This window comes from Labeo rohita, chromosome 3, assembly GCF_022985175.1.
Source record: "Labeo rohita strain BAU-BD-2019 chromosome 3, IGBB_LRoh.1.0, whole genome shotgun sequence".
NCBI classification, from domain to species: domain Eukaryota; kingdom Metazoa; phylum Chordata; class Actinopteri; order Cypriniformes; family Cyprinidae; genus Labeo; species Labeo rohita.
The window spans coordinates 7,223,933-7,251,112 of record NC_066871.1 but is presented as its reverse complement, the minus strand read 5'-3'; the positions used below and the strand labels follow the sequence as shown (position 1 = coordinate 7,251,112).

The following is a 27,180-nucleotide window of genomic DNA, read 5'->3' as shown; positions in this document are numbered from 1 at the left end:
ACAACTGAGGGGGGAAAAACATTAGATCTGCTTTGTTGCCCTTTGCAGAATGCTTAAACACTCTTTCTGAGTCTCTTAGCAGATTTATACATGCTCAGTCATAAATAAAAGACTTGTTCTGGTCTTTAACGACTGTTTTTACAAATCAGTTGAGAGAATGATTCAGTGGACTTACATCATAAGTGACTTGTCATCACACTCTTAAAAATAAAGGTGCTTTAAAAGGTTCTTCAAAGCGATGCCATAGAAGAACCATTTTTGGTTCCACTGAGAACCATTTAGTCAAAGGTTCTTTAAAGAACCATCTCTTTTTGACCTTTTTATAATCTGAAGAACCCCAACGAACCTTTTGTAAAACAGAAAGGTTCTTCAGATGTTAAAGGTACTTTATGGAACCATTTAGACAAAAAGGTTCTTCTATGGTATCGTGAAGCACCTTGATTTTTAAGAGTGCACCTGATGTAAAATAAATGGCACCTCTTGAAAGACTTAGTCATTGAATCTGAATACATCTTTTTGGTAAACAGATTCAAACATCCATTTTAAGTCCTACCCATACCCAGAAATACACATTCAGAAACGGTAATCTTGTCATTGAAACAGAAACCGTTTGAAACAGACACCTCAGGTCCATCACGCACCACTGTCTATGTTTCCTTCTCAGTACAGTGTTTCCTACAGTAAAAAGACACATTCTCATGCTATTGTTGGGCCTTTGTGGTGCACGTATTGATTTAACGATATAATTCTAATTAAAGTCAAACTGTAAGGAGTGCCAATGCTATTCAGCAAGAGAAAATCAAAGTGACAGAGTGATAGGGGTCTAATTATTGCTCTGTTCTTTATAAGGATGTTTAAGATAATAACCCCAGAGGCACATTCTTTCCAACTTCTGCCATTATTTTCTCTCTCTCTCCCTCTCTTTCTTTTCACTCACATTTATTTTTTCTAGAATCCCTTCAGCAGGATTATGGATTCAGCGCGTCTACACACTCTTCCTCTGCTCAGCACTAAAATTAACCGATTTGTCTTGCATTCCAACATTGTGTGTAAAACAGAACAATATAAAAAGTGCAGGAGAGGAGCAGCAGCAACAGAAATGAGTTGTGATTTTAAGAAAAGGCTTAACAGACTTTAATTTTTTATTTTATAGCTGGATTATTTACACTATGGGAAGAAAATCTACAGGATATCAAGAGCTAAAGTTAGTCACTGCTCAGTGATTGAGAGTTAGTTCGTATACATAAGGGTGCCAACTTAAAATTAGTTTCTTAATTAAACGTTGATGTTATCACACTGAGGACTGACACGGGACAAACCATCCCACAGAACATCACAGAATCCATTAAATCCATTGCTAATACTCATTGAGATTCATACTGTTGTTTTCCCACCAAAGTGATGTCACTTCCTAGGATGATGTCATTATGAACGTGTTGTTATTTAAAAGTATATTAGAAAAGACTAACAGGATAGAAAGTAATAGTTCATTTTATTTAATTGTATTTTATAAATAGCGCCAGATCGCAACAAAAGTCATTTAAGGTTACCTTTCCTATAGAACAGGTCTATACCTTGTTCTTTTATTAAACAAACTAAATGGTCTTATGTTATTTATCTTATTTACACGACGGCATGTCATTTCTGTCTCTACATGGACGCGCATGTACAATTTCTCCAGAATTTACTCTATAGCGCGGAATGCCACAGAATTCGACAATTTTTGGATAAATGAATCAAAGTTGCGTCTGTCACTTAATTCGAATCGCGATATGGACTATTGTCTGTGAATATTAAAACGCAAAAAGGCGATTTAGATATGAATCCTCCATGTTCCGCTTGGCTCTGTATGTATGAATGGCAGAAACACAGTTTGTTTACTACACAAATGCTGAAGCAAACGTGAGACTCGCAGTGATTTTCGGCCTCTGCGTCTCATTATATGACGACATGAACATAAACTTCATCTCCAGAGCTGCTGTGAAAGACATTTAATGTGAATTTTACCGTTTCATTTGAGAAAACTAGCATCGTATCATACTATATACACACAGAAACTTCATGTCTTTACATATTCCTATTTCTGGCCAATTTAAATAAAACAATTAAATGATAAAAATAAATATTACAACCAGATTAACCACTTAATTGTAGAAAAATCTACAATTATTATTAAAACTTTTTAACAGAATATTCACACATGTATTCTTCCATTCATTTTAACAGTATTTTTTGTTTGACAAAAAATAAAGGCTTTTTATTTTCATTTGATAAAAAATAAATAAATGTTTAATGCCTTTTTATTATCAGAAAAATTTAAACACAGAAATTTCCGAAAAAAAAAAGAAAGAAAAAGATTGTAAGTCCCTATTGTTCAAAATGTTGAAACTGAGAGTTTTGGACTCTTTTTTTTTTTTTTACTGAAATAAATGTTTTTTTTTACTGAAATAAATGTTTTCTTATACAGAGAGTAAAGTACCATTGTACATGGTACTGGCACCCCTGCCCCATCAACCCCATAGCTGTGAACCTAGGGGAAACCACGAACCACCCCAGTTTGTATGGGCTGGGCCCAATTCAGGATATTGGGGGAAATTAATGACTCAAAGTCACTTTAAAATTCATCCAAATGTTCGATTTCTGTTACAGATTTATATATCTATAAATTATACAGCTGTTAGACATAGCCATTCATAAGTCTGACTGCTTGCAAGAAAAAAAAAACTGTTCTTGAGTCTGGACGCTCTGGACTGAATACTTATTATAAATACTGCTGCTATTTTGGGCTGCTGTCTATTAGTTGGTATCTCTCAGTTCAGAACTGATTGATGTATTTGAAATGAACGTTATGAGTTTAATGTGCTTTTTTGGTTTGGTTGTTTTTTTTTTTTTTTGTCTGGTTGATTCCCCCATCCATACATATGGATACTGTACGTACAGATTTTGTGAAAGTGCTTTGTGAAGTGTTTGGCAGGAAAGTGTCTGTTAGGAGCATAAATAAAGTAACAGATATTTCCCAGAATGACTTCACCCCTTTAATACAGTGATGACTCTGTGGCCACAGTTCACTTCTAGCACAGCATGTAATCACAGGTGCTAAAGCCTAACATACAGATTCAACCATTACAGACTTTCAGTCCAAGAAATGCTTTGAAGAGCCTAGTTTTTCTTTCATGGGTTGATGTAATTTCTATCTATAAGTCAAAAATTTGACATGGCTGACTAAAATGAAGCGCCAGTTATCTCGATCCTTATTCAAAAAGACCAAAACAACTAAAAATGCATATATATTTTAAACATAATTGAGATCTGTTGATCACGCTTCCTCAGGCACTCTACTAATTATTAATTTGTTATTGTCTAAACTTACATTACAACCTTAAATGCATGATGTCCACTATAATGCACATATGTAACAGTACTTCTATTAAAAATGAATAATAATAAAAATAAGTTTACACGTTTGATATAAAAAAATAAAAAGAAATATTTTTCCTTTGTGATTTAATAATTCATGCATCAGAAGGTTCAGTAAGCAGTACATTAGCATTTAGATGGCCTCTCCCATTTTGATTTCATAGGATTTTTAAAGTTGCTTACAATATTGTCGTTTTATTAAAAATGTATATCTGACAGAAATGCGGGAAGATTTTTTGGGTTGGAGGTGCTGAAATATTCGAATGAGGATGTGCAACTGAAATGAATGTTATGCAACCTCAACTTTTTAAAACTGTCCAGTTAATTTAATGAAAGTATAATCTCTTACATGAAATGAAGGATATCAACTCTTACATTAAATATGTATTCCTTCCAGACTGAAGGACAAGCATTTCTAAAGAATATTAAAAAATCAAACAGAACATTTTAGACATTGAAAATATTTTTTTTTACTTTGAACTGAACCACAACATCTTAAGGCAATGCAGTCCATATACTGTATGCTGCAAATTCTCTGCATTCCCAAGCCATTTGAGAGAATGAGTTTGTGGGCAGTCTAATTAATATTAACATTACTTTAAATTTCCATAGTCCATGTGGCATCAGTAGTTCAAGTGTAATGTTATGAAGCTACAAGAATACTTTTTGTGTGCAATCTTCTGTGTCAGTCTCAGTATTCATTTTGACAGCAAATTTGAATATAGTCATAGTCTTTTGACTAAAATGCCATTTAGTTTTAGTCATATTTTAGTCATCTGAATTGTTTTATTAAATGTCATAAGATTTTAGTCGACCAAATCTACAGTAGATTTAGTCGGCTAAAATCAAATTTGTTTATTTACAGTGTAATGCATTTATTAAGAATTTCTCTAAAATGACTAAATTCATTGTATAGGTTTGATATTAAGGTTTTATCATGATATACACAGATTTAATTGCTGTGACATGCAACATGCCTTTATTAAAATGAAAAGAAACAAGAACATGGTCTTCTTTTCAATGAAATGTCAGTGGCTATATAGGCTAATTATACATTCTTTATATCAACTTGTTTTACCACGTGCCAAGCAGACATTTATTTATATAAATAAATTTAGATTAATCTTTATTAGGGCTACTAGGTGATTCAGTCAAGAGCAGTGAGTGATTTTCTGTCTTTCTTTTATTGCTTAATTAACACCAATGCCACAGACAATAGCAACTAAATTAGGCTGCTGTCCCTTTAAAACTGAATGCATGGATTCAATGTACTGATATATGTCCGATAATTTCCCTACTGTCTGCACTCAAAAAACAGGACCGAACTGAGTTCTCTTTTTCGTCATCAAATTTATCCATATGTCTACTCTTTACTCCCAGATATTGACATTTTTGAACATGTAATGAAACTGCAGCAAATGTATGCCAGCTTATGCCCCGCCAGATAGATCAATAGGCTATGATACAGTATGTACGCATAAATTTCTGACGACGCAGCAGATTAGTTCTGAAGAAATCTCATCCCAAATCATCCCTCCTTAACATTTTCGTCTCGTTTTTATTTGTTGACGAAAATGTCAATATATTTTCGTCATGGTTTTTGTCATTCAAAACGAGTTTTTGTTTCGTTATCATCTCGCTTTCATCGTTGATAAAAAACGTAGATGAAAATTATGACAAGAATTATTTGTCAACGAAATTAACACTGATCAGTCTTTGACATTACTTCACAACACAGGGAAGAGAGGAAATTGTTGCAATCTTTGTGCACAAAAATTCTTTTTGTAGCTTCATAACATCACGGTTAAACCGCTGATGTCACATGGACTATTTTAATGATGTCCTTACTACATTTCTGGGCTATGAACGTAACTAAATTTGTGCCATAAATACCTCAATTTGTTTTCTGAAGATGAACCAAGGTCTTACAGGTTTGGAATGACATGAGGGTGAGTAATTAATGACAGAATTTTCATTTTTGGATAACTATCCCTTCAAATAGCATTCACAATGAAGACATCACAGCTCACTACTGATATATAGGCTAAATTAAGTTAAGTTAAATTACATTTAAAAAGTCTTCATCTCATATGGCTGTACATGATTTTTTTAAATGAGGGTATATTTACAGTGCTATTTTTTTTAGTCACTGTTAAAAAAAGTTATACATGGTAAAAAAAAAAAAAAAAAAAAAACCTATAAATAAAACAAAGATTATTGGAGTTCAACATTCCACGTTTAATTCAGTGTAATACTTGCTGTTTCTTTGTAACTAATTGTGAAATTTGCTCACAATTTTAGAGTGAAAACTGTTTCTGACCAATTTTTGTTTTTTGTTCTTGGCAGCATATGTTTCTATTACTTCTAAATCTAATTTATTTATTTATTTATTTATTTATTTATTTATTTTAAGTTACAAGAGATTCAACTAGACAAGATTTGAAAAAAAAATAATAATTAAAATGACTTGTACAGCCATTGTACAAAAAAAATTAAGGCAGTATCTGAACGGAAGTTTTTACACTGTAAAAAAAAAACACTTTTTACTCTTGTAAATTTAATCTTGCTGGAGCCCCGACAGATTTTTCATAGTGATTTCAACATAAAAGCTCAAACCCTCACTCTGAGTTTACACGTTTTCATGTCCACATATTTAAGAAATTAGTACTGTAGTATTCCTGTCATAAAGAAATGGACATTTGAATTATGTTGTTGAGTGAATATTAAACATGGATTAAATCACGTAGTAAAGTGTAAAAAACATCCATCAGGCTGTTGGTGCCCTCTGCAGGCTTTTGTTATAATGCGTAATGTACATTCACTCAGTTTATAATACCTTATGTATTTTAACAGTTTTGTTCAATAAGACCATATGATTACTTGCTTTTGATACTTCATTTGAGCTAATTATTATTGCCTCCTTGCTATTATATATGTATTTTAAGTCATTTTAAAAGGCTATTGTTCACTTAGGTCTATTTTTATTACTTCCAAAAAATTATAAATATCTAATTACTTGATTAATCATCAGAATAATTGACAGATTACTCGATTATCAAAATAATTGTTAGAGACCGCCCTATTTAATTCAATGTGGTACTTGCTGTCACTAGTAAAACTTACTAGCAATTGCTGAGTGAAAACTATTTCTACACTTTTTTTAAGTGAAGGCTGAATCAGGTGAAAATGTTTTACAGTGTGGACATGTCAAGCATTTTTCCTGCTGCTGTTCACATGTGCTGGCATCAGCATACTTGCTTCTCAAACATGTAACATCTGTGCACTTCATGTGCCTCGACGTCAGTCCCGAGAGTCAGTATCAGAGCGAGCAGGTTGTGCTGCTGTGTGGAAACAGGAGAGCCTTGTTATCTTTGAGAATATCAAATGAGGACTGACAGTGCTTCTCTTTCTTGGTTTTTAACAAAGAAATTCCCCCAGTACAGGGCCTGGCTCAGGTATAGCCACTGCTGTGTAGCTTATTCCACTTCTGAGTCCGCTTTCAAGCACCGCCACAGAGAGACGGGGAAAGGGAGGAATATTTCCTCATCAATGCCCCATCTAAGAGTTTGCCACTGCTCCGGCGGCCAGAATGGCCAGCGTATCTCTTTGGCTGTCTGTCTTACGGCAGAACAAACATGTCGATAAAAAAAAGAGTTTCAACTCCCTACTTCGCATTTGCATCTCTTGCCTTCAAATCTCTCTCTATCTGGCTTTCTCTCTCTTTGACAGGTTATCTTTCTGCAGGAGAAGCTGCATTGTCACACCTGAGGGTGTCAAGAGGGAAAATATGCTCTGAAAAACAACAAACAGGGACAGGGGGAGACAAAAAAAAGAGAGAAATCAAGAAAGAAAAGACAGGGGAATGGGTTGCTAGTTTAAAGAAAATGACAGATAAAACCAATTTAATATCTCAATTGTTTCTCCCACACACCAGAGGTCCTTTTTCGTGACACACAAGCACAATGAGTTTCTAAATCATGAGTAAATCCATTCTCACATCAATTTCCAATTGAATTGATGCATTTAAGTACTGTATGAATTGTTTTACATACAAAAAAATCATTCTGCTTGTGTTTCATGAGTAATCACATTGAGATTAAATAGAGAGCCATTTTATTTTCTCTTAAGAAAGACCCCAGCAATCTCACATGAGTCTCTTGTAGTGTTTCAGAAGTGATCTCAACAATGTTGCAAGCTGTGCTCAGGTTTGAAACTATATTTCTCTGAAATTCTTCCCGTGACAAATGATCTGAACTATGATATTCACAGTAAATCATCTATCATCATTTACTTTCTTTCTTGCTTGGAACACAAAAGAAGACATTTTGAATTACGTACTGTTTTTTTTTTTCCTTGCAATTACAGTGAATGGGGACTAGAGCTTTCAAGCTTCAAAAAGGTCACAAAATTACCTCAGATGTACTATAAAAGTGGTCCATACATCCGTCTTCAGAAGCCTTATTATCTGCATTAATTAGCCTTAGACTCCTAATGAGAGTCAACAACTGTTTCTATTTTTATTCCTTTTTTATAAGAAATCTTACAAGAAACATCCAGCAAGACATGGTTGATGTTGCATGAAACATAATTGAGAGCTCCATAATGTCTTTCAAGGGCTACTTTTGAGTAATACATTTATTTTCTGAAGACAAAATTATGCTGCATTTTCACTACAAGAAGTAATCCATATATCCAGTATTTTGACATAGCCTATCGAGTTTTTATTTTTTAAATAAATTATTATTAAAATAATCAGAAATGACCATTTTTTTAATCAAGTGTGACAGTAAAGACATTTATGATACAAAACATTTCTATTTCAAATAAATTGCTTAAATAAATAAAAAAATCAGTTTCCAAAAAAATATATAAGCAGCACAACCATTTTCCACATTTATAATAATAATAAACATTTTTCAAGTAGCAATATTAGAATATTTATTTCTGAAGGATCATGTGACACGACACTGAAGATGATGCTGAAAATTCAGCTTTGCATCATAAGAATAAACTACATTTTAAATTAAAGCTGCAAGCAGCATTAAAAGGGCCCTTGTACCCGGGCTCACTGCCACATGGTGGCTTTAGGAAAACAGCGAACGGTGAGCAATATGGTAAATATAGGAGGAATATGTCAAAATCATTTATGTGCCAAGCTTCCTGCTGCCACCTGGTGGCGCTATGACTACAACTGCATATTGTCATGTAGATATCTTCAGGCCAGGACTCTTACCAAACATGTAAAGTTTGGTGCAGATCAGACATTGCATGTTTAAGCTACTGTAAAACAAGTAATTTCCTGTTGCCAGCAGGTGGCGCTATGATTATAACTAATTATTGTCCTCTAGATGTGTTCAGGCCAGGACTTTTGTGAACAGGTGAACAGGTGAAGTTTGGGGCAGATCAGATATTGTATGGCTCAGTTACAACAACTTCTTTTTCAATGGTGAAACATTGAACTTTGAACATTGAACGCCACGGACACGCCCTTTAACGAAAACTCAAGATCTTCGCAATTTAACACGACAAAGGCCTTTAGAGCAGACTGACCAAATATAATGTTGATGTCGTTAAATCTTTGAGAGGAGTTCGTTAGGGTGTAAAACATGTCACTTACTGTTGCCAGCAGGTGGCGCTATGTATTTAACTGAATATGGGCATGTGCATGTATTCAGGACATTTTATGCCTGAATTATAACAACTTCCTGTTTCATGGTGAAACATCAAAGTTTGTCAGGCCGCCACAGACACGCCCTTTAACAAAAACTCAAGGGCTTTAGATTAGACTGAACAAATTTGGGGTTGATCTGTTTAAATCTCTAGGAGGGGTTAGTTTAAATAGAACACCTGAAAATGGCAAAAACGGCACAAAACTTGCAGAGACTTCCTGTTGGGTTTCGGACTTCGGACGGGGGGAGTTTTTTTGGCAGGTATTGGTGTATTATAGTGTCCACCAAATTGTATACATGCATGTGAAACATATTTTGAAGTGCACTTCGTTGAAAATTTATAGGTGGCGCTACTGAGCCATGTTGCCACACCCACTTCTGAAACCCGTATCAGATGTACATTTTCTCCACTTCTGGGGCGTGTGCAAAGTTTTATGAGTTTTCAAGCATGTTTAGGCCCCTAAAAATGCGATTCATTTTGGAGAAGAAGAAACTAAGCAATTCCAGTTGGGTCCTTGCACCATCGGTGCTCAGGTCTGAAATATATTGAAATAGAAAATGGTTATTTTAAATTGTAATAATATTTTAAATGATTCCTTTTTACTGAATTTGATCAGATGAAATCAGCTTTGGTGAGCATACTTCTTTTAAAAACACTTAAAATTGTACCAACCTCAAACTTTTTCGGTTCACACACAGGAATTACCACCAATTCCATGAATTTTAGATCAGATCTAATCTGTCACATAAACATGGTGAAAATGTCTGATTCAGATTACACTCTAAATGCTGGGTTAAATATAACCTAGTGCTGGGTAAAATATGGACAAACCCAGCGAGTTTATGTTTAATGTTTAACCAAACCTTCTGGGTAGTTTTATTTAACTCAACTATTGTTTAAAAATTACTATATGGCTGGCTTAAAATGAACCCAAAATAGGTGGTAAAAATCAGACAAATAATTACTAGAGGAATCAGCAATAATCAAAAGGTAAACACTTATTAATAAGCAATTAAAAAAAGTTTTACTAACTACTATTTATTTATTTACTCAACTTATTAATAAACATTCATTTATTGAACATAAATAATAACTGTTAATTTCCAACCTATTTTGGGTTAATTTAAATAAAAAATGGTAACACATTACAATACTTTTTATTAGTTAACATTAGTTAACATGAACTAAGAATGAAGAATACTTCTACAGCATTTATTAATCTTAGTGTTAATTTCAGCATTTATTAATGCATTATTAAAATCACAAGTTGTGTTTGTTAACTTTAGTTAATGCAATGTCAACTGAACAATGGCTTTTATGAACTAACATTAACAAAGATTAATACATGCCAAGTGTAATAAATGTATTGATTATTGTTCGTTCATGTTAGTTAATATGCTAACAAATGACACCTTATTGTAAAGTGTTACTGCAAAAATTAATTAAAAAGTAATTTTAGGCAATAGTTGAGTTAAAAAAAAAAAAAAAAAAAACTACCCACAATGTTCAACATTTATCCCAACATCTGTCCATTTTTTTACCTATTTTTAGAGTGTATCAGAAAAGTATCAGATTTGAAAGTGGCCCAAATCAGATGTGAAAACGTGTTTTTGCTGTTTACACGCCCTCACCGAGATCCAATCTGTGCCAGATATTAGTGAAAATAAACCAAAGTGTAACTGGCTGACACTGTAAAATGTGACCTTTCCATAAGAATTCACTCTTGATTAGCTTTGCACCGTTGCAGCGTGTCGCATTTACCATCGATGGGCTTCATATATTACATTTTAATTCATTGTGAACAGATGGCCACATTTATCTGTAGTACGAAACATAATGCAGACTGACACAAATGAGACACCAAAGAGACAGTAGGTTTAAAACACGTTGTCAATATATTTAGTACTGTCATGCCTTGTTGCTAAGAGTTTTGAGAGCAAATTATAGTGTGCATTGTTCTGTTACCAAATTAAAAAGCAGATCGCTTTATTTTAAGACGAGACGGTTGCATAGATACCACTGCTGAAGAAAATCGTGAATTCCTTCCATCGGCCTTATGCATAAAAATAAGTATGGATATGGTTCACACCACACATATATGTGAAGTATGTCGCCAGGTGACACGCACCGAGCACATTCGCAGCATAAAGAGTTTAATATCACACGGCTTGAGGCTCTGTGTGCAACTGCCATATTTATATTCCAATCTTCCACACCGAAAACCCACATCGCAGAGCTCATAAAAGATTCATTCGCTGGTGGAAAGCAAGGTCGCACAGGAAACCGGTCAGAAGGTAGTTACTACAACACACCAACATCAGGCAAAGGCAAAGCGGCCGTGCGAGATCCCACCGTCCCATTATTACGATAACCTCCTGCCCTGTCACGTGCCCGGAGACTTTTGACTGGCCGTAGCTGACCCTGCCCTCGCTCACTAGTTAGGCTGCATTTGTGTGTGCATTTTATTAGGTCACGATGTGCGGTGGCACCAGTGTGTGCGGCTGCGTACAGTATTAGTAGGCCAGAGGACGGGCCTCTCTCGCGGCTGTCAGAAAATGTCACATTCGCTTAGAGTCAAGACCATAGAGCCGAGGGAGCCCGGCAGACCTGATACCGCACGCCTGATATTCACGCCACCAAGCAGACAGTGTCGTAGCCCGACACAAAGAGAGAAAAAGAGAGGCAGTAAACGATGACACGCTGCTTGAACAGGATGCTCTGTTAATCTGCCGCTTGGGTGACGGAACAGATTCAGCAGAACTAAAAGAAGAATTTCATGTACCAGCTTTACTAAATGTAATTTAATAATGTCAACCCGACCACGCTGTTTTTTTTTGTTTTTTGTTTTTTTGTTCTCGTGGAGTCCCGTGGCTTTTTATTTTGGCTGTTAAAGGAAAGTGACACGTATTTGGGGTCGGATTGCATTGTAGCACTTTAATGTTACAGCCTTCTGCAGGAGAAAGGAGCCTGGGGGTCTCGCCTGGGGAGCGTCATTGAAGCAGACCCTTCGCTCAAGCTGTCATCTGAGGACGCGTGGTTAGGTGCTCCATTAGGCCGCGGGACAGTCGAACACGCACATCTGCACATTTCGAAACGGCACCTAGAGGCCTATAAAAGCTCAGTCAGGACACCTGGTGTGGTCAGCTTAGTCCATTGTTCCCCTGAGCCCTGCTGCAGTGTGGTGTCACACCAGGACAAACATGCTTTCAGGTAGAAACATTAGCGAACAAGGAACATTTTTTCCTGTTTGGTCCACAGCCCGGGTTGAAACAAGCACCCGGAGGGTGACAGTTCACAAATTTAGCCAAACACACTGCCGCAATCCCGCTACACCTGTAAAAGAATCATCAAGCAGATGTTCGAGTGTTCATAAAACCTCACTAACTGCTTCTGAGTGCCTTTCATTTTTCATTGAGGTTTGCCACTGCTTACCCCAAAAGGTACAAACACATACGAATGGAAGCAAACATCAAGAGGAAAAACTCATTATCAGTAATTAGTAAAAGAGAAATACTGAATCCATTAGTTAAATGGTCGCCTCAGACAGGCCATCTGATGATTATTGTACACAGAATGGCAAGACTTTTCACAGAATGGGAAGTTTTAATCTGATTAGCTGGCTTAATGTATTGCCCACCGGCAAACAAAATTGTGTTGTACAATTCTGTTGTATCTTGTAATGTTCGTTGCATTAAATCTATATATGAAAACTTCCAATGCAAAAGCCTCTAAAAGCCAAAATGAAGTCAAAATCAAGTACTTTCACTTCAAATGCACTGAATCCCAGCCTCAACCCATTCAGAATTACCAGTACTTACATAGAAACCTATACATAGTAGCTAGAAAGAAATGCTAGTTTTAAAGAAAAATGTCAGACGTACTTACAGGCTTTTGCATCTGAACTCTTCATATACTAAAACATTTAATTTAATAAACATTTTATTAATTTTTCATTTTTGGGGGACACTTTGTAACAAGAACGCACTGAAGTTCTTAGAAAAACACAGCGTTATTCTGTGTTGACGTAATTTCAACTGAATCAAAAAGACAGGGCGGGACATATCCAGCAGCCCCGCCCCTTTTTTAAATAGGCAGTAGTGTTTCATTTATATCACAGCTTGGGCCAGAGCCATTGAGCTGGGTAAAACCACATTTGACAGCATATGACAGCCACAATCTCATCCATATCACATTATCTATATATAAATTAGCATTCTGTGTAGAATTCAGTGTCAGCCCAATCAGAAGTACCAGTACTGACATAAAATCCTATACAAAGTAGCCAGAAAGAAATGCTAATTTTAAAGAAGTACATCAGATGGATTTAGAGGCTTTTGCATCTGAACTCTTCATATGTACACACACAGTGCCCACCACTAGTATTGGCACCATTGGTAAGTATAAGCAAAGGTGGCTGTGAAAGTAAATCTCATCTTTTATCCTTTTGATCTTATGTTAAAAAAAAAATCACAAAATTCTAACTGTTTATTGGAAAGTCGGGGGGGAATCTCATTATGAAATAAATGTTTTTCTCTAGTTCATGTTGGCCACAATTATTGGCACCCAATTATTCCAACGTCCTTTTCCCAAGATAACAGCTTTGAGTTTTCTCCTATAACGCCTGATGAGTTTGGTGAACACCTGACAAGAGATCAGAGACCATTCCTTCATACAGAATCTCTCCAGATCCTTCAGATTCCCAGCTCCATGTTGGTGCTTCTTCTCTTCAGTTCACCCCACTCATTTTCTGTAGGGCTCAGGTCAGGCAGCTGGGACGGCCATGGGAAAAGCTTCATTTTGTGCTCAGTGACACATTTCTGTGTTGATTCTGATGTTTGTTTTGGATCACTGTCCTGATGGAAGATCCAGTCACGGCCCATTATACGATTTCTAACAGAGACAGACGGGTTTAGATTTTTTTTTATCCGTTAGTATTTGAGAGAATCTGTGATGCCATGTATCTGATCAACATGTCCAGGACCTCCGGCAGAAAAATAGGCCCATAGCATTAAAGATCCAGCAGTATATTTAACCGTGGACATGGGGTACTTTTTATCCCTCTTTGCACCAAACCCATCTAGTGGGTCTGCTGCCAAAAAGCTCTTTTTTATTGTCATCTAAAGTTCCAGTCGTGTCTGACAACTGAATATGCTGAATTTTGTTTTTGGATGAGTAAGGAAGATTTTACTTGAAACCCTCCCAAACAACATGTGGTGATGTAGGGGCTGTTTGATGTTTTTTGAGGCTTTCTGACCCCAAGACTCAACTAATCTCTACAATTCTCCAGCTGTGATCCTTGGAGAGTCTTTGGCCACTTAAATTCTCCTCCTCAGTGTGCATCAGGACGATATAGACACACGTCCTCTTCCAGGCAGATTTGTAAATTATTGCACTGATGGTGGAAATGGGGATTTTCATTGCTTTAGCTCTTTTCTGACAGCCATTTTCTATTTTGTGGAGCTCAACAATCTTGTTCTGCACATCAGAATTACTCCTTGTAATGGGTGATTAAGGTAATTTTGCCTTTGTGTTCCTCATATTTATAATCCTGTGGAACAGGAAGTCATGGCTGGACAATTTCATCCTCCTAGTCACCCTGTTGTGCTAAAACAAAATGTAAATATGAATGGGAATATATTTCAGAGATATTTTACTCATAAGAATTTCTAGGGGTGCCAATAATTGTGGCCAACATGCATTGGAAAAAAAACATTTATTTCATAATGTGAGTTTCTCCCCAATTCTCAATTGTTTGACTTCAACAAAAGGTTGGAATTATGTTTGATCAAAAAGCTAATCAATGCAAATTTATTTTCACAGCCAAGGGTGCTAATATTAGTGGAGGGCACTGTATGTATATATCATATTTTAAATATTTTAATGCACAAAATTTAAAGCATTTTTTTCCAGTTGAGCATGTGTAAAAACAAGGTCAGTAAAATGTTGAATATACTCTAATATTTCACATACAGCTGCTCCTAAATGTCACATCATAAAAACAAAAAAACTGGCATTGGTTACCATCTATGTCAGGCAGACAGCCTCTTCCATTTCTAAGTGGGCAGCTGGCCAGAATATTCAAGTTTGGTGTCTCAGCCTACAAAAAATTGCTTATAAATCCCTTGTTATGCTACAGTATGTTATTACCAAATATAGGATTCAATATTTTTATCAGCTTGTGCTTTTTCAATTAGCACAGGTTTCATTTTTCTTTTTGGAACTGACTTGTTAGTAGGCCTTATTGATCTGAGCTTATGCATCTATTTTTAAATGAATATTGACTAAATTATTCACGGCACAAGGGTTAAAGCACACAATGGTTTCAGTATTTGCACTTGAAGTACCGTGTATAATTTATGTTGTAGCAAAATGTAGGTACCATTAACAACAGACCTTCTTTTACTCATAACACCACAATGCTAAAAATGATAACATTTTGTAGCTTTTTCTTGACAAGTGCAATCTAAACAGCTCTGTGCTGGTAGTTGAGACCTTGTGTGTTTGTGAGGACCCACAGAAGTGTCAACACACATTGTGCGCCTGCTCTTATGTGGATAAATAAATAAATATTGATAGCAGCAGGTATTCGCACAACTGTCATGCAGGCACAAAACCTAGAATCTAATCTCACACTTCTCTTGTTCCTCTTTCCTGCAAACAACACACAAACACCACCAAAACAGCAGCACAGCAGTAGCATCTCTGTTCACACCGGACATGTGGACTAGCACGCACACACTTATACATGCATTCTGCCCACATTCGACCCCTCCGCTGTGCCACACACAATACAGACTCATCAGTGGGTCCTAATCAGCCACCTCTCACAGTGTAGGCTGTGCTATTCAATCGCCTCATCTAGCCATGCATGCGCGCACGCTCCCTGATTGTAATGCGTTACAATTGAATGTTAATGGGAACACTTGAAGGTGGGCGAACGGGAGGAGGGCTTATTCATTTCTCATCGCTTGTTAGTGCGGCTCATATGCTGCCTGTGACATTATTATGATGTCAACTATAGTATCATTATGAGCGGACGCCCACGCATGCGTCGCATGTGAAAATATTAACATTATTGTCTGTGTCCACGTGCCAGTGTGATGTTGCGTGGCTCAGGTGTGCATTACATACATATGCATACAGTATGCAAAAGCACACACACACTTTTACGGGATGAAGGGAAGGTCATGTTGAATTAGTCAGTAGGTTCTTTTATTAATATTCTAAAGTGGAATGAGGTGATCAGTTTCTGAAATGAAAACCGGAGACATTTTAAGTCAGCGGTCAGGCTTGGAGGTCATTCCAGTTGTTTGTATTTTGACATAAATGAAGTCAAATGAAGTATTATGATTAGCTATGATTTATCATACTCTCTCATACTTCTCTAAATGACGTTCATCAGTGCACCATCGTTTCCCATCGATGCATAACCACTGACAGTTATTACACTGATTGGCTATGTAAAGGCCTAAATACACAACCGGCACTGGCAGTGACAAAAGCTGACTGTGGTGTCGCCTCACATCGCCTACGTCTGGGCCAAAAAACTGTGCTGTCATTGAACACAGCACAAACACTCCAGGAAATGGCCAGGGGTGTGTGATAATGAAAAAAAGGTGATATATTGGTATTTTCTGGAATTTTGTCTCAGTATCAACAGAATTTGTGTTTGCAATGCACTGGAAGCACAGAATCTGCATCTGAAGTGGCATTTAGAGTAAATGCATTTACACAGGCTGTTTAATGCATTTATCCTACAGTTACAAATGTGTAAATAACGTTGTGATGTATAAAAAAAAAAACAAATGCTGATATTTAAAATGATTTGGAGGAAAAAATGGGAAAAAATAAACCTAAAATTGCCAGTAGGTGGCAGCAAATCACTGCGTGAGTGATTCATTGAGTCATTCATTCAAATGATTTGTTCAAACGACTGATTGATTCAGTAACTAAACACTGTCCTGTGTTGCTCAGAGACGCAAAACAGTTCTGCTTTGTTTGGAACTATTTTTGTTAAAGGAGAAGCTCACTTCCGGAACAAAATTTACAGATAATGTACTCACCCGTTCATGTTCATGTCTTTCTTTCTTCAGTCGTAAAGAAATTGTTTTATGAGGAAAACATTATTATCTCCATATTGTGGACTTCTATGGTGCCTGCCAGTTTGAACATCCAAAATGCAGTTGAACTTCTCCTTTAATGAAATAGAGCAAAAACAGAAGCTGCTGTGTCTAAAATGTAAGTAAATTAATATTAACTTCTTGTTCATGGGATTGGCCAACTAACGTGTGTTCTGCACCTGAGTAAAGACGTGGGAGTAGTAGGCAAACTAGGAGTGTCTGTGGATGTACAAACTGTAAACATCATCGCATTTCTTCACGATTTTCACACTAATCACACTTAACTTTCTTCACTCCAGATGGTTGTCATTACGAAAATATTTGCATATTAGAATGCTCAGATGAGATAATGCAAATTTGTCACTTTCGTCCCTTGAGTTTTTCTTCTTGCTCACTGGTTCACTTGAGCTTGATTGACAGGCGATCTGACCAATCATAATGTGAATCCGCCATTTTGTCCGACAAAAAAAAACAGATAGGAAAGTAGTTTAATTTTGCTGGATTTAAAGTTGTAAAACAGTGTGTATTGATGTCTTTCTGTGGTTGAAATAAAATACCTTCTAATGTTCATTTATGTTTATTTTATGTTTATTTTGTGCTGTATAAGTTTTTACATTTTACATTTTTGTTTTATTGTTATGATCATTGTTTTTATGATTGTTCTACTTCCTTTTTTGTGATTGTTTTTATTATTGTTTTTATGATTATTTTACTTGCTTTTATGTAAAGCACTTTGAATTACCTCTGTGTATGAAATGTGCTATATAAATAAACTTGCCTTGCCTTGCCTTGCCTTGCCTTTAACTTGTAAGTATGAAAATATGAACAGTTCACATCCCGTTTGAACTGGAGGTGCTACAGTGGTCTGTCACAACACATTAAAGAGCCAAAATGGTATTTTTTGTTTGATTTTCTTTAAAAAATACAAAGTTTGAAAGCTCAGACTCTGTTTTCTACCAAGGTGTACTTGCTCTGTCTTGTCTGTTGAGGCATTGTCAGTGTCCTTTTTGCTCTGCAATGTATTTTTCACTGCGCGAAGGGTCAGTTGGCCAGAAAGCTGCCAATGAGAGTCCAAATAATGCCAGTGGTACAGAACACACTTCATAAACTAGGCCAACAGGCACTCAACTACGGCCTGATATTGGCCAACCACCGGCTTGGTGTCACGGCCTTAATAAAACCAAATTATTAAAAATAGCGCGCTTCATTGAATTGTTTATTTCATGGTTTTAATGAAGTAAACTACAAAGAAACTGACACTGGCGAGTAATAACTATGAAGCTTTTTTAATAATTTATATATTATTTTCTGTCCTCTATGTGTCCCTGTTAGCACAGGAACTTGACAAGGCACTGGCAGCCTTGTTGTTGTTACTTTTTAATTGTCTTCAATGAGTTACACAATTTTTTTACATTTAAAAAAGGAAACTGAAATTACACACTGTATGTATTTAAAAAATAAGCATGTGCAAAATCTAGCCCATGGACAGGCAAATCCATTCTTGTCCTGCAGAGGTTATCTTTATCCCTAATCAAACACACCTGAAAAATCTATCAAAAATCCTCAGGATTGCTTGGCAGGTGTGTTAAATTAGAGTGTTAGATAACTCTGCAGGACAGTGGCCCTCTAGGACTGAAGTTGGCCATCCATGATCTAGCGCATTTGGTGTTGTTTCAGTTTGTGGGCTGTTTTGGAGTGCCTATAAAAACCAGGAACATTTCCAGGTAGGGATGGGCGATATGGCCTTAAAAATGTATCACGATAATTTCTGGTATTTATTGCGATAACGATATCAATGACGATAATTCAGGGAAATCCTGTTTCTTTAGAGAAAAGTATTATCTTTCCTATTTTTTTTCCTATTTTTTTACCCAAAATAGGGTGTTGTGAGCATTACAACTCAGTAACACTGAGTACACTATTTAATTCACTGGAATGTGAATTAAATTGTTTGTACTTTCTGTACTGGAAGCCACTAAATTAAAAGAGTTCCTTGTGTGTGAAAAACACTTCGCAATAAAGCTCTTTCTGAAGCCACGTCTGATCGCAAGGTTATTTCAAACGCTTGACTAAGTTATGAAGTTGATTTGGAGAAAAAGCATGTTAATAAATTATATCTTTGTTGGACAACAGGTTTGTAAACAGGTTCAAACACACGCAAAACTGCATCGCACAATTGCTACAAGTACAGTTAACATTATTCAAGGCTCAGATCGATTTTTGTTGCACTGCATAGTTTTGACCAAACCAGTTCCTGTAGACCGGAGCTCCTCATTTAGCGATATACTAGTTTCACATCCGCCTTTAGCATGTCACTCCGCACTGTCGCACACAGAAATATGGCAACAACTAGACTAATTCCTATCGTGGAAATTTTTTTACCAGTATATCGCAAACAATAAGATATCACCCATCCCTATTTCCAGGGACAGGTCACTAAAAAAGGGCACTGTACCCAGAAAATAGGGAACATCTGGTCCACGTATGATTGAGCGCAAATGTAGCCAGGATTACACCTCTAATCTTTTGAGATATGCCCTTGGATGTTTAATGACCACAGAGAGTCACAACAGATGAAAATCTTATCCAAAAAAAAATAGTATTTTAATCGCCAACATCATTGTTGGGCATTAAGGCTCAGGCATACTCCATTTTCCATGTTCCATATTCCGCAGTTGAGAGTGCAAGCCTTTCAAAGCATACGCCTTTGACCAAGAGTGTGGATGGATGTATAGACATCCACACAATCTATTGGGACTGTTCTTTTCAAGCGCTGAAATCACTCACACGTGAGGTTGTCTGTGCACAAGTCTGCACAGACACAAAAAAAAAAACGGCCTTCACGTGAACAGCATGCATGGACATCTGTGGACTGTTTTGATGATGAAAATTACAACACACATCATCCACGAGCCAGAGCAGAACTCTGATAAGGGAAGTGTAAACACTCGGAGCACCTCCTCCACCAGCAATCTTAGTTTTACTCAGGAGGCCTCCCAGACCAGGCTCAACCCTGTTTAGCTTCAATGGGAAACCATGCAAGAGTTTCAAGTTGACAGCTGCTGGTGTTAGCAAGGGTGCAGAGCAGCAGTGGGTCTGCCGGCCACTCCTGTTCGTGCTCGGGGTTCTGGTGGAGAGATTTATGCTGCTGGTCCTGGGCATTTTCATTTGTCTAATTCCCCGTTTGGAAGTCAGACCAACGGCTGGCAGAGCACATCCTGTCCGACCTGCCTGCGCGTCCTTGATCTCAATGGCGACTGAAGCTTTGTGCGCTTCACTGCCCTATTTTGACCGCCGTCCAAGAGCATCGTCACCGCTCCTGATATTTATTAGTCTCTCAACAGCCAAAATCCACTATGAGGCCATTTTCATTGCCAAGCTAACTTTAGAAAGAAGGCCTAATAGGTCCGCGCACATTATCTCACATCTGATCAAATGGGTGTATAATAGGCCTTTTAGCTGGTGGGCAAGACGAACTGACTTGGACTGGACCAATCATAATTCAGAGAATGGGCTTTCACCGCACAGCTTTCTTTAGGCTGGACGTGCCCCGAAAGTCGTGATACTCTCCGGGCAGCTGCTCAGATCTGGCCTGCTCTGGTCTAGTGCCATGCAAACACTCCATCCTGGCTGGATCACGCTGCCACCAGTTGCTTATTCGAACAGATCCTGCCTGGACGTTATTTCACAAGCCCACAATAGTCCACGATAAAAATCCAGCTGTAAATAAAATGACACGTATTCACATAAGCTTCGCTTTACCCTGCTTGCCTAATACCTCTTACAAGGGGAGCAGAAATTAACTCCGACTGCAGCTTAATTGAAATTATTCATTTTATCTCATATTTTTCTTTTAATAAAATCTCAGGGCTGCGGCAGCCAATTTCTACCTAGCTTATTATTAAACGACTGCATTTAAGTGAATTCCAAAGTACGAATGAGAATTTCTAGTGAACAGCAGCTCTGAAGCGCATTATTTCACTTCACTCCAGCTGGGCGGCTTTCCACTGTGAGCGGCTTCTCTATTTCTCAAAGGCCTGCACGTTTAAACAGTCCTATTTAAAAATTGTAACCATTTGCTTTTGATGCACGTCTCCGGTGTATTTACAAAACAAAGTGAAAAAGCGGGCCGTGAACAGATTTTGATCAACTTATGAGGGTTTTGTCTCACAGTCGCAACCAATTAGCACCTCTCCCCCGCAGAGAGTTTGATATAACAGGGCTAAATAGTGAGTAAACAGACAACCCCCTCATTTCACAAGCTAAAAAGTAACAGTTTTGCATCTTAATGTCTCTGGGGGATGGCAAAGTGTGGCCACCAAGCCTCCCATATAGTCCCTTTTTTAAAAAATAATCAAAAATGGTAATTTCATTGATGGACGGCTTCAAATGGAAGCACTCTGCCTTCCAGCTGAAAGGAGATATCCAATGCTCTCATGACAGCTCTGTGATGCCATTAAAGCAAGGAATGATCAGACACATCCAGTAGGCCCCTTGAGCTGCATATCTAAGCTAGCGTGTTTGCCTCTAACGCTCTGGCTAATTACATTTGATGAAGATGTTGATTGCAAGCAGATTTGTGGCTAATGTCTGTCATTGTGTGGCTGCAAAATCGGTACCCGTCGCTGTCAATGTATGTGATTTACACTCGAGCGCGTAGATTTAAAATGTCATCTGTGTAATAATGTTTTAATATAAACTAATTAAAGTTTCTTTAAGATGCCTGTGTGTTAGCACCTAGTGTTAGCCCTCGCTAATGATAGCACTCAATAGATGTCCGATCCCAACTGTGAGCAGCCAGTCAAAATTAAGAGGATGAGACCCTAATAAACATACATCTGTTGATACAGACTGAATAGGTTTGCCTATAAATAATACAATGCGCTATGAAGCGAGGAAAAAAGCAAAAATGCCATTTGCGTCCAGCGTAGCCATAAAGGTGTGCAAGCTGATTCAAGTTAACGATTACTGAATGAATCATCGCAGTGAGCTGAAAACAAAACGAGCTTTTAATTTGTTAAACTGTTATTGTTGCTAATCTGCATTCTGCTTTAAACTCTTCATTTTCCCAGAGCCCAATTAAACCCGGTTCCATCCAGTTTTATGGCCTAAATAGAATTTGATCCTCTGTTTGTCCTTATTTAACGACATACACGTACATATGGACATGCACAGAGATGCACAGATGTGTGAAAGTGTGTGATGTGTGCACGTAACCACATCACAAAAGGGGAACTATCAAGGTCGAGTAGGCGCCCATCTGTATCACTGGTTGTCCCAGGGCAAACACAAGTCGTGAGCAAATAAGTCTCATTTAAACATTGCATGAGTGTGTTTATGTGTATTCATTTGAAGGTGTGTGTGTGTGTGTGTATGGCTACATGTTTGTGAGTCCATGCGTGTGAATGTTCGTTTGCATCCCATGTGAAGTAGTCCTAGCAGGATAGAGAAACACCAGAAGAATTCATCCATTTTTTATATCTACATTTCTACATCAGGGAGATGGGTGGTGCCATTTTTTCTCTTCTCCGTTTAATATTTAATGCAAACACTTACAACAAATTGTCCCCTTGGGCCAATTATGAGAAGTTTGTGGTGAAGAAATAGAAATATACATTCCTACGCATGCCTACAGGACTCTCATATCTTTTACTGATGCTTTCGCATTTACATATCCTAATGTATGTCTGGAACAGCAGCACTGGCAAATCTGCAAACTGTGCACACGTCTTGTAGCGTATCATTTCCTTTCCTCTAATATTAAAATCAGTCGCAGACTGCTTAACATACACATTATAGAGCACACAGGTTACATCTAATCAAATGCATCACCTCCAGTCTCTAATTACGCCACATAGTGGGAAGTCACATGCTCTTGGGTTTTATTCGAATTAATTTTTTACTTATAACAGTAACATGTTATTAAAATAGCGTGTGATGAAAATAGAATGTAGTGAAAATAGTTCTAAAATGATAAATGCTATCATTTTCAGTTCTAGACACCACTGACAAAAAATAAACTAAACTAAACACAGCAGAGCTGTTCTAACACAGTTTGACGTAAATGCCTTAATAATTCATTATGCAGAGGTTAACAAATTTATGGAGGACCAGGGAGTGTTGTAACACATTTTTTCAGAGTCTGTAACAGTACTTTGGTATTAATCATGCTCGTATTCATTCTGCTACAAGTCAATGTACTTTAGTAATACAGAAAATAATATTTTGTGTAAATTAGTGTCAAGTACAAAGAGTGCTGATGTTACATCCTACCTAAGTAGCTGATTGTATTAACAGAAAACGTGGACATTATAAATTGGGTGCATGAATGTATTGCACTTATTGAATTTACCCCTAACCCATCCATCTCACCACCTAATCTAATTCAAAACGATAAACATACAGGAAACATGTAAGGCCTGATACAAAATAGCAAATAAAAAAAAGGCTAGCATCCATAACAACATAACAGACAGTGAATGAGTGTGTGTGTGTGTGTGTGTGTAGCTGTTTCACAAGTGTGGCAAGTGCAGAAGAAGTACATTCGAAATTTTACTGTACAACCATCCCATCTGTTCAGTCAGATTTAACACCCAGTTCTGTCATTTAACACTCATTTGCATGATTTCGCAAACAAATTATAATGCGCAGTCTCACTTTATCTCTCATCATACTCACATCCAAACCGTGTTTGTTTGTTTGTTGGAAATCCTTTATATTTTAACCCATACTGTACAACATGTTAGTGTTGTGTTAGTGATGTCACTCTGTAGCTCATTTCCAATTGGTTAACTTGATGGTTTTACAACTCACCCTGTTACAGCACTCTCCATCCTCTCCTACTATTTATTGCAGCATAAAAACACAAACTGAATATTGAATAGTTGCACTGCTAGTTAAGCCAGCTTTTATAAAGTTGGCACAGGTAATAATTCACTCAAAACAGAGTGCGAATGCGGAAATGTCCGAGGCGACTTTGGCCAATTCGCTCGTTAAGTCTGACGTCAAGCGTCACCTCTTCCGTGACTTCTGGGTCCATCGGTTGACACGCGAAAACAACAAACGGTACTAATTATACACTCACAATGTGATATAATACTACCAAGAAAATATAATCCTACCCTTTAACTCCATACAGAGATTCAAGAAAATATAAATATAAATAAATTAATATAAAAATTATTTGTGTTTGGGATGCTGTGAGCACGGAGACTGTAGTGTACGCCTAAAATTTGAAAACGTTTAGCTTAAATGTTTATTATGAATAAACAGTGCTCATAAACGGCTGCTGAGGTAGTATTCTCAAGTGAAATGAGTTGGGGTTTGGACCCGGAAACAGCGTTCCTTGGTGAGTTCGTTGAACGCATTACGTCATCACTTAACAAGCCCATTGCAAACACCATTGGCTGAGTGCTGTCCATGGTCCTGATCAATTAGAGCCATAGCTTCCAATTGCGTGAATCTTAAATAAACACGTCATGAGAGCTGAAATCTAAAGGACAAAGACTAACAGAAGAGCAGTTTTGACAAGTCTATGAAAATTTCACACTCAAGTAGCCTACAACATGTTAGAGTTGTATTTTAGTGATGTCACTCTGTAGCTAATTTCCAATTGGTTAACTTGATGGTTCTACAACTCAGCCCATGTTACAGCACTCTGCAGTCTCTCCTACTATTTATTGCAGCTTAAAAACGCAAATTAAATATAGACTAATCGCACTGCTAGTTAAACCAGTTTTTATAAAGTTGGCGCACATAATAATTCACTCAAAACAGGAAATGTCCGAGGCGACTTAAGTCAATCGCAAACGCCATTGGTTGAGCGCTGTCCACGGTCCTGACCAATGGGAGTCATAGCTTCCAATTGCGTGAATCTTAAATAAACACGTCATGAGAGCTGAAATCTAAAGGACAAAGACTAACAGAAGAGCAGTTTTGACAAGTCTATGAAAATTTCACACTCAAGTAGCCTACAACATGTTAGAGTTGTATTTTAGTGATGTCACTCTGTAGCTAATTTCCAATTGGTTAACTTGATGGTTCTACAACTCAGCCCATGTTACAGCACTCTGCAGTCTCTCCTACTATTTATTGCAGCTTAAAAACGCAAATTAAATATAGGCTAATCGCACTGCTAGTTAAACCAGTTTTTATAAAGTTGGCGCACGTAATAATTCATTCAAAACAGGAAATGTCCGAGGCGGTTTAAGCCGATCACAAACGCCATTGGTTGAGCGCTGTCCACGGTCCTGACCAATGGGAGTCATAGCTTCCAATTACGTGAATCTTAAATAAACACGTCTTTTAAGTGTTTAAATTGGCGATTGACACTCGATAGCTGACGCCTAAACGACAACGACTAGTAGAAGAGTAGTTTTGACTACTCTATGAAAATCTCACACTCAAGTAGCCGTGTGAATTTTTCGCATGTCTGATTTTGGCTGAATATTTCTAGGTCAGGTAACGTGCCGTCCTTCACTTCAATTCACATCTGTCACTTCAGCTCTCATCAGCCAGAGCGAGGAAATCTTACACTCGAGGCGAACAAACGAAAAGAGCTCTTACAAGTGCTTCTGTGACAATACGAACAGTGCTTCAACAAACACAAGTCCGGTTGTGGAAAGAATTCAGGGTTGAGGACTGAGATTCATCGCGAAACTTTTCAGCTGTCGTCCTCTAAATCGAGTTCCCAGATTCTTAGAAAATCTCCCCCTGCGTGCCGAGACGCTCCTTTGTGATTTATTCAAACAACTCGACAGTGATTCAGCCATTAACCTCCAATGTGCTAATTAGAGTGCTCAGCACTTGTTTAGAAACTGATAATCAAAGAAGCCACTGTGCATCGCGCAACAATGCGTATTCGCATCCCGGGTTGTGATGATGAGCAGTATTTCGCATGCCACGAAAGCATCTTACCTCGCAGGGTATAGTAGATAACATCAGCAGCAGGAACATGGCACTGAAGAGATGCATTCCTCCCGAAATGACAGCGTTCCCGACCACCGCCAGCACTCGGACACTTTCGTTTTCAGAGCTCGCCCGCCTTCCTTAAGCTCCGCGCAGGATTCTGTCAGTGTTCTGTCGAGCGCGCCCGACGATCCACATCACACGCTGGGGTTTATTCCGCTCACGGAGGCAGATTACCCCCACTGTGCCACGGCACAACGAGCCGCCTTGTGTTTTATGATTAGTCCCCTATCTTTCGCTTGTGACCGCCACCAAGAGGTCAGCGTTGTAAACGGGCACGGGAAATGAAGTCGAGCAGTTTCCTTCTCAGCAGGCTTTTTGAAGTGGGATCGACTGCCTGAGCTCGAGTTGCAGAGGTTGGAAGGTGACTAATGTGCTTGCGAAGCTCCGACGCTAGGAGCAGCACACATTGACGCTCTGGGAGCGGATTCAAAGAAATGCCCTGCTCGAGATGCAGCCCAGTCGCTCCAGTGTGTGTGTGTGTGTGCGTGCGTGAGGGAGAGAGAGACAGAGAGTGGAGGGTGAAAGAGGAGGCTTTATATTGACAGCCCAGTCTGTTGCACAAACAATGGATTTTTGAGATGGGGATGAAATGACATGCATATCCCCAGGAGAGCTGTGACATTATGATACGGGCGGTTTGATGATTGGATTAGACTTTGAGCAGCGTATTAGCGGCGCTTTGCATGTGAAAGAGAGTTGCTGACAGTTAGCGGCGACTCTAAGTAAGGGATAATCTACGTAGTCCGCTGGTCATTATTGCGAAATAAACTCCGACAGGATGATCAAGAGGTGTCTTGGATCACCCTGAAGGGGGTTATTTTGTGATAATGACCAGCTTACTGCACATTATCCGTGTTATTACACGGCTACTTAACAAATAAATAAATAAACAGACATAAAATAATAATTTGAGAGTAGTTGTTTTGTTTGTGGAGGCCATGGAAAGACTGCTACAATATTTAGTAAAATGTAGGTTTCCTGAATGAGCATTCAGTTGTAGGCT

At 37.8% G+C, this 27,180-nt stretch overlaps 1 protein-coding gene across 1 annotated transcript in view; it reads right to left on the bottom strand.

The window, feature by feature from the left end:
- olfm2a (olfactomedin 2a) overlaps positions 1 to 26,687 on the bottom strand; it is an 87,943-nt gene extending 61,256 nt beyond the window's left edge. The window contains exon 1 of the mRNA XM_051106447.1: positions 26,124 to 26,687. Coding sequence (XP_050962404.1) covers positions 26,124 to 26,180 — 57 coding nt within the window. The 5' untranslated portion in view covers positions 26,181 to 26,687. The remainder of the gene's footprint in view (positions 1 to 26,123) is intronic.
- Positions 26,688 to 27,180: the final 493 nt, after the last annotated feature.